The sequence below is a fragment of the Triticum aestivum genome, chromosome 5B (genome assembly GCF_018294505.1).
Source record: "Triticum aestivum cultivar Chinese Spring chromosome 5B, IWGSC CS RefSeq v2.1, whole genome shotgun sequence".
NCBI classification, from domain to species: domain Eukaryota; kingdom Viridiplantae; phylum Streptophyta; class Magnoliopsida; order Poales; family Poaceae; genus Triticum; species Triticum aestivum.
This window is the reverse complement of record NC_057807.1, coordinates 53095324-53103727: the sequence shown is the minus strand read 5'-3', so window position 1 is coordinate 53103727 and position 8404 is coordinate 53095324. Positions and strand designations below refer to the sequence as shown.

Below are 8404 nucleotides of genomic sequence, written 5' to 3'. Positions count from 1 at the left end.
GTAAAAGGATGTTGCCTCCGGAGTTAGGGCATATACTGTAATGTATGGCCAGCCCCTCTTACAGAGGAGATCTATGACAATGTAAAAAAAGTAAAAACTTAATTTAAAAACTTTTTTAACACTATGACAATGTAAAAAAAGTATTATATTTTTTAGTAATACAGAGGAGTATTATGTATTCGTTGAAATGTTTTTGAAGTTTTAAAAATACTCCTACCATTTTCAGTATAATATACTACAAAAATAACTCTTCCCTGGCGAATCAACCTGTGGTTGAGATGGTTAGATGGACAGTGGTATTCCCAACCCACCAGGGTTCAAATCCTGGTGCTTGCATTATTCCTGGATTTATTTCAGAATTTTCGGCGATGCGCTTTCAGTGGAAGGAGACGTTCCCGTCGACGACGAGGCACCTACGGTGACTTTGTAAATCTCAAGATGATATGCCGGCTCAGTCTCTCGGAGGTGCTCATAGGGATAGGGTGTGCATGTGTTCGTTCATAAGAGTGAATGTATGCGCGTGTATATGAGCGCTTGTGTCTGTACTGATGCTAAAAAAAAAATAACTCTTCCCTGCAAAAGAAAAAGGTAGACGTGCTCTGCACGCAAGTTTTCTATACGTGACAAAGGGGAAAGACCAAACGTAGTTTCCGGTTAGGCGCAACCGGAACCGGGCGGAGCACACGAGCCGCGTCCGTGGGTCGAACACCCGCACCTTCCCAGTCCCCTCGCCTCCCCTCCCTAAACCTTTATCCGCGGCGCAGAAACCCTACTTCAATCTCGTCGCCGGGCCGGGACGACGTGATCGAGGATCTCGTCGCTTCTCTTCTTCGATCGCGTCTGCCGCAGTCGCCAGCCCCCGCAGGTGTGTCTTCCTCGCCTCCTCAATCTTCTGCGAGTGTTGGTTTACGCGCCACAAATCCCCTTGCGAGATCAGTTCCCCGCCGCGGATCGCATTTAGATATCAGTTTCGCGCCGCCGGATTGCATTTCGACATCAGTTTCGCGCCGCGGGTCGCATTTCGACATCAGTTTCGCGCCGTGGATCGCATTTCGAGATCAATTTCGCGCCGCGGATGGCATTTCGAGATCCCGTGAATGCGAATCTGACCTGGTGATCTTCCCCGTTCATGCTTCGATTTTGCAATCTGGTCTACGTTTAGGGCGTCGTCCTTCTATCGTCCAATTTGTGAATTGAGACTCCTGATCTAGGACGTGACAGGGGTCGTACGTGCACTTATTATGTTAAGTCTTTCGGGATGTGCGAATTTGCGAGTTCAATTGGTTGATATGTGTGGTTTATTAAATTTTGCTTCAGTTTGATACATATGTATCTGTTATGTTATAATGTATGCATTATAGATCATAAGGGGAATGCTTGGATATTATACACTTGGCTATGACCATAATAGAAGTGATCTAGTATTCAGACAGTAAAGGTGGCAATTAATGCTGGTATATTATGAGGACTATCTTGAATGCACATATTAGTTCTTATTCAAACAACTCCTATTATGTGGACTATCTTGAATGCACATATTAGTTCTTATTTAGACAGTAAAGGAGTATTTGAGTACACTTGCTATTAATCATACAGTTAGGTTAGCATTTATCGCAAGATGGCTATACATGCCCTTATATTTGTGTGGGTTAGTTTTTATCGGTTTATATGCTGCTGTTCATAGTAGTGATTTTGTACCAATACCTTTCCATTGTCACTCATTTTGCGTTTACTCAGCTTATATGTTTCTGTGTTTCTGCTGTATCAGGTTCTAAGAAAGATGCCTCCTCAAAGGGCGAGGAGGGGTCGCAGGCATGGGGGTAATCCCAGGACTCAGGAAGATGAGGATCAGCTTAGTAATAATCAATCTCTACCACTTACACTATATTTTCTCCTCTTTCCATCTCTCTCTCTCTCACGCACAATCCATTCTTTAAAGGGGTCCAACAATTCATAACCGCTACACTCTATGCCACTACTAGGAAGGATAAAAAGAGTATTAAAGGTATAAGATGTTATGTTTATTTTTTAACAGAGTTCTAGCATGTAGTTCTGGTTACTTATTTTCTTAATTTTGAAAAAATGCAGACGAGGCCAAGACTATGGGAGAGAGTGAGAAATACGTAAACCTTTTTGCAAACAATACGCTTCAAGGTGTGGGTGTGCTCAGCTTTGCTTTAATGGAGAAAAACAACTTGCTTGCCACTTGTTTACTGGAATATGTTCATTCCGACCCAAGCTCTAGGCTTCATGACAAGGCTGGTAGGCTTCCTACATTACTAGTTGTTATTGTTTTATGCAATAATCTAGAAATGCTCTCTCACGTGGTCTAGTAATTATAGGACGAACTCCCCTGCATTTTGCTGCCCGAGGTGGAAACATTGTCTTGATGGACACTCTGGTGAACACTCATCACGTTGATGTGAATGCAACTGATAATTCAGGGTTAATTCCATTGCATTTGGCAGTTTTCTATGGTATGACTGCTTCTGTGGTGACGCATTTGTCACCATTTCAAATTTCTGGTTCTTGTTGCTGTCATGTTATGAATATTCATTTGTGTTTTCCTTTCAGATAATACTGATGCTCTCCTTGAACAGATGAGGCTGGGAGCAACCATTGAGGGGAATACTTGTTTTGGGAAGGCTATCCACGCCGCTGCCTTTTTAGGAAGTCTTGGGGCTATTAAAGCTATTCACCAGGATTTCCCCAATGAGGTGGCTTTTCTTTTCATACTATGCATCAGATAGTTTTCTTTACTCGGTTCTGTAATGTGGTTTATATTTGCGTTTATTTGCTAATAGGTAAACATTGCTAGTGCTGGAAATTTCACGCCACTTATTTGTTCCCTGTTCGGCACTTCAGTTGACTGTCAGAACTTTCTTGCAGGGGTAATAACATTTTACTTATTATATTTATAATGTTTTCCCTGTTCATAGTTTCACACTAATTCATATTTGCTGCCATAAGGTATCTGATGTGGGTACTCTTCCCTTATTCACTAAAGTGGCATTGGTTAAAACCAATGAGGCTGAAGCTCATGCTCTTATGAAAATGCTTTTAAACCATGGAGCAGATGTGAACATATTGGACCAGGTCTTCGTCGGTCTCTTTGTGGATTTATTAGGTGTCATGTTATGTTGTTTTCTCTCCTTTTGACATGTATCTCTTAAAAATATAGGGTTTTCTTGAAGAACCAGCATTGATCATCGCCGCCAAAAACGAATGGAATCTGGTCATCGACCTTTTATTTCATAGAACAAAACAGATAGCTGGCATAGAGGACTGGACCATTGCAAATTTACTCATCCATGTCCAGACAGAAGAGTTTTTGCATCAGGTATTGTTTTGACTTCAGTGTTCAATGCTTCCGTTTTTCTTGTGGCATAATTTATTTACATTTCACAAATCCGTTATGCTTTAGGACCGTTTGAGGAAAGCAAATAAAATCCAGCAGCTGCGCCCCAGAATAATTGTTGAACTGGAAGCTAGAAATGTTGTTGTCGCGATCTATCTTTGCAAGGTAAGTCCAAAAGTATGGATTTCCTGAGTAGCAAAGTGTCGGCTTGCCAGTTTCAGTCATGTTACAATTCGAATATGGCGATGCATCCATGAAACTGAGTCCTATAAACACGTAGAATTCTTGCCATTGCATCCTTATTCCAATCATTGCATCAGTACAAATTGCGATGTATCATGAAGACTTGAACTATATTTCCTTTATATGGCAGGCTTTAAAATCTGATATGGATGAATGGGACTGGAGCAACATCAGCAGTCTATGCGACCTCTGTGTACATTTTGGAATGACGTCATCTGAATATGAAGTAACAGTGGAATCTATTTCTACGTACACAAGTGCTTATTTCTTATATAAGGTTGGTCATGCAGTATTTTGTTATACCGATTACACAATAAGCTGTATCTTATTTTCTTAACAGTATCATGGTAAAATAAGTAGCTTGTTAATATGCTAACTAGGCACTTCACAGGAATGCTGGATGCCCAGTTTGTGTACTAGTTTTGGACTTCTGTTGGATGACCAGATTTGCATTGGGAATAGTTTATAAAAGCTGTATATCCTTGTGATTTGGGATTAGTTTATTGCTAGCATGCTTACATTTACATAAAATTGTGCTGTTGAATTGATTTACTGTTACTGAGGCGGCGTTGCCAAGGCAGTTGCTGCTGGGCAGTAACCATTTATGCTTCTGGAATTATTTATTTTATATGCAGTATTTCCCATATAGACGCCGTCGACATACATTATTCCCAAACCGTCAATTTTGAACTTACATGTGTAATGCTCTAAATCGGATACATTAGTTTTGATGATTGGTTGTTTGTATTCCTTGCAGCAATATGATAAGGCTCTTTTAGCTGTAAAGGCTTGTCTTGCCCTTTAACCAGACAACCAGGAATTGATCAGACTCCACACGTAAGATACTTTTGTGACTACATATCAGTTAATCTTTATGTAGTTTTGTGACTACATATCAGTTAATGTGTATGTAGTTTTGTGACTACATATCAGTTAATGTTTATGTAGTTTTGTGACTACATATCAGTTAATGTTTATGTAGTTTTGTGACTACATATCAGTTAATGTGTATGTAGTTTTGTGACTACATATCAGTTAATGTTTATGTAGTTTTGTGACTGCATATCAGTCAATGTTTATGTAGTTTTGTGACTGCATATCAGTTTGCGTTTATGTTCTGTAACTGTTAATTCACATTCAATTTTTTCAGAAAGGTGAAAACGTTATCTGAAGAGACTACAGCGAGTAGAAGTGGGCGTTCGCAGTAAAGCTGAGTGTCTTCGATCACAATGTCTCTGGGGTACACCTGTCGCAACTTCTGGTTACTGTTTGGTTGATCTAGTGTAGTTAGCCTAGCTATTTCTGGTTATGTTTGGAGTCTGATGATATATGCGAAGGTTTCCAGTCTTGAGACTGGCTTCGTGTGTGGATCTTGCATGATCCGGTTTTTATGTGCTGTGGTTCTTTGCAACCCAACAATGCAAGGTAACTCTAAATGTTTCTAGCTGGGAGTTTTGAGTCTTGTGCAGCCTGATGATATATGTGAGGGTTTCCAGTCTGAGACTGGCCTCATGGTGCGGGTAAACAGACCTTGGTGATGATGTGACTGGATAGGATTCTGCTAAAAAAACTGTTTGATTTGACCATGATGGTCTAATCAGTGTTCGGTGATGATGTGACTGGATACATCTTGGTTAATGGAATCATGATGTTCCCACTGTTCTTTAAACTGGAACGGCCAAGTAACATATTTTCTGTTGGCCGATTGGTTTATCTTTTAGTTTGTTGTTGGATGGTTGATGTTTATTTGAAGTTTGCAGTGTTTCTATGATCCACACGCGGCATTATCTTTTCGTTTGCATTATAGAATCTGTTCTATGTGTCCTGTTGATATGAAACATTACCTACGGCAGATTACCTACTGCAAAAATAGAAACAGAAGGGTAACTAAAACTACATCGAAGACATATTACACATTTCTTTGGGGTTCTCTACGAAGTCCCCAGTACACACATCTTCTATCCTAGTCTCACTTGTACTTTTTTGAAAACAAAATGGCTACTTGTGGACCCAATTACGTCTGAGCCATCATATTTGTATCAAAGAAATGAACATAAATTTCAGTTTCACCAAAGATAGCTACCAGCCATCAAAATTTGCTATTACATAGAATGTCTCCCGCCAAAGCCAAAACCACAAAAAATGTTTCCCTGCAAAAAACTACCTCAACAATTTCCTGTGACAATCATTTCAGGCAGGGCACAAAACTGGACAATCATTTCCTGAGCTTGTTCATAGGGTTTCAAACCTGCAGCTGCCGTCTACAATGGAAACAGAGAAGAAAACTGAACATGACATTCCCCAGAAATCACATTCTACATCCAATCATTCCAACACCTCTCCATCCGTGCTTGCACACAGAAATTGCTTCACTGAACGGAACGGTAAAGCTGGTGCGTGAAGCTTGCGGTTCAACCTTCCTGTATCTTTCAGCTGCAAGTGTGACTGACACTCATGGTGTTGGTACAATCTTTCTCGTCTTGACAGTGTATGAACAAGCCGCAGGGTGTTTCTCAATGCGCAGGCTATCTACCCTACAAATCGTCAGAGTCATCTTGTAGACTAAGCCGATGAATTGCAACCCCATTCTTTGCTGTTGCGACACGGCCCCATTTCCCAAGACGAGGTTCCTAAGAAAATGGAGATAATCAAGTCATGCTGTTGAAGATACAATAGTGTATGATAATTCGTTTCGTGCTGCTACACGAAATATCTTGAGAGCAAACATAAGAATGACCATCATTAGTCATGTCTGCATATCGTGAAATTTTTTCAATATAAAAAGAGACAACTCTCTCAGCCTCTGGATCATACTATGCACGCAACCAAATTTCACCAGCTAAAAAAGACGGGAAAAACTCTTACTCGGCCAACACCAGCAACAATGAAGCGTCCCGATTTTGCTATTGCAAGAGAATTGACAAAGCCATCCTGCCCATGACAAATTGCAGATCAGACTTACAACAGGGTCATACAGAAAATATAGGGTAGTCATTATGGCAGTAAGTAATGACCACCGGGGTGAAGTAGAATAATGCGAGTTAAATACCAGTGGCAAGTCGAACAATGGCTGCATCCCTTTTGAATCAGGTTGAATTGTCCAAAGGCGGACAACACCATTTGCTGCTCCAGACGCAGCCAGATCAGAACCTTTTCTTGCAGCAACAGCACTAATCCATGAATGAGCTGATGAAAGGCTCTGAGGCTTACAAATTCCATTTTCTGCATAGTTGCACGAGGAATAAACATGACATAATCTCAGTTGTTGAAATGAGGGAGCATACAGGAAAGCAATGTTCTCTCTGCATTGACCACAAGTACCAAACTACCAACGCATGGTGAAAAAGGGAAATATGACTAATATTGCCTGGTTAAATAACATCTTTGCATAGTTTCCAATCACTATAAGAAGCTAAAGAAATAATGATAAAATCCTACCATACCTTGCATCAAAAGAAATGATTCTTTTTTATCGCAGAAAGAGAGCAGCGGAATTGAGAAAGTATCTTTTACCTTTGGGCAACTTTTCATCAGCGCTGTCAAGTGAACTAGGAGCTAATGCTGGATGGGCATTTTTTATTATGTGAGTAGGCTTCTTTCTCATAACACTCCAAAGCTCGAGGCTTCCGTCATCTGATCCAGACAAATATTCCTTGTCATCGATAAAGCAGCAGCACTCCAAAGACACAGCAGGCGCACGAAAGACTAACTGTGACTCCTCCGGTATCTGCCAAGAAATGGAAGCTTATTAAATGGAAAGGTAAGCCCTGACATTACAAGGTCTTCGCCTACATTTCTTAACAGAGAAAGGCATGTCTGTTCGAGAATTAAAGCATCTCTCCTTGGTTGCATGAAACAAAGATGAAAGTGTCATTTACATGTTCACACATTGTTCAAAACCTTACATGAGGTTTTATCAGGCTACCTATTTATTGAAAACAGCTAGCATGCAGATAATCACACAGTGTCTCGCCTATTTATTGAAAAACACAGCATTATCTGATAGTAGCACAAACATATTAAGCGTAGAAGCTACAACGAACGAAACAGAGCTAAGTGCAAATTACCTTCCAAAGATGCATTGTTCTATCCCGTGCTACAGTCAGAAGTCTATCTTTGCTGAGTGCATCAGTTGTCAATATTTCACCTTGATGACCATATAGGCAGTGCATGTATGTTCTATCTTCAGCATTCCACTGCATTATTGAACGATCATAAGAACCAGAGAATAACTCCGAAGAGTCCAGGCCAAAAGCAAGACAGGATACTGGCCCTCTATGTCCACTGAATGCCTGCAGAACAGCAGAAAACAATACTGAATTAAATTACATAAGCAGGGCAAACAATTAACATCATCAATAGTAGTAAAATTAACTCTTGACTCATGAGGGCATCAATAGTGATAGTATATGTTACTTTCAGAAAGATGTGCACAACAGTAAAGAGTGGATCCAAAAGGATCATGGATCTTGCGTGATAAGCTAGTGCAGGGGCCAAAGAAATAAGAAGCGCCCAAAAGAGGGAAAGGCCATCATTGGCAATTTAGCATTGGACAATAGGTTATATGTATTTGAAGTTTGATAAATACAGACTGACAGAATATTACAAGGCAAAAGTAAGCTATACACACTGACATTAAACGAAAGAACATCTACAATCCAACTGAAAATGCTGCTCTCTGAATCACAAACAAACAGGTTACACTTGTACACGGATCCTGATATGGAACTCAAGTTCCGTGTGAATTGACCTAAGAATACATGTCAGTAGCAGACCCCAAACAGATATCTACGAAGGGCTACA

The 8404-nt window shown here is 40.3% G+C and overlaps 2 protein-coding genes across 2 annotated transcripts in view; one reads left to right on the top strand and one right to left on the bottom strand.

The window, feature by feature from the left end:
• Positions 1-642: 642 nt before the first annotated feature.
• Positions 643-5270, top strand: LOC123110353 (alpha-latrocrustotoxin-Lt1a). Its single transcript, XM_044530847.1, has 13 exons — positions 643-865; positions 1769-1856; positions 1940-2005; positions 2089-2262; positions 2343-2477; positions 2575-2717; positions 2805-2891; positions 2971-3096; positions 3182-3340; positions 3425-3523; positions 3732-3878; positions 4359-4438; positions 4752-5270. The coding sequence occupies exons 2-12, from the start codon at positions 1781-1783 to the stop codon at positions 4404-4406; spliced, it is 1260 nt and encodes a 419-aa protein (XP_044386782.1). The 5' UTR covers positions 643-865; positions 1769-1780; the 3' UTR covers positions 4407-4438; positions 4752-5270.
• Positions 5271-5634: 364 nt separating this feature from the next.
• The window catches only part of LOC123110352 (U3 snoRNP-associated protein-like YAOH), a gene marked incomplete at its 5' end in the record, with an annotated part of 4596 nt that continues 1826 nt past the window's right edge, over positions 5635-8404 (bottom strand). The window contains 5 exon segments of the mRNA XM_044530846.1: positions 5635-6231; positions 6467-6532; positions 6651-6823; positions 7115-7328; positions 7669-7893. Of these exon segments, the coding sequence (XP_044386781.1) occupies positions 6136-6231; positions 6467-6532; positions 6651-6823; positions 7115-7328; positions 7669-7893 (774 nt within the window).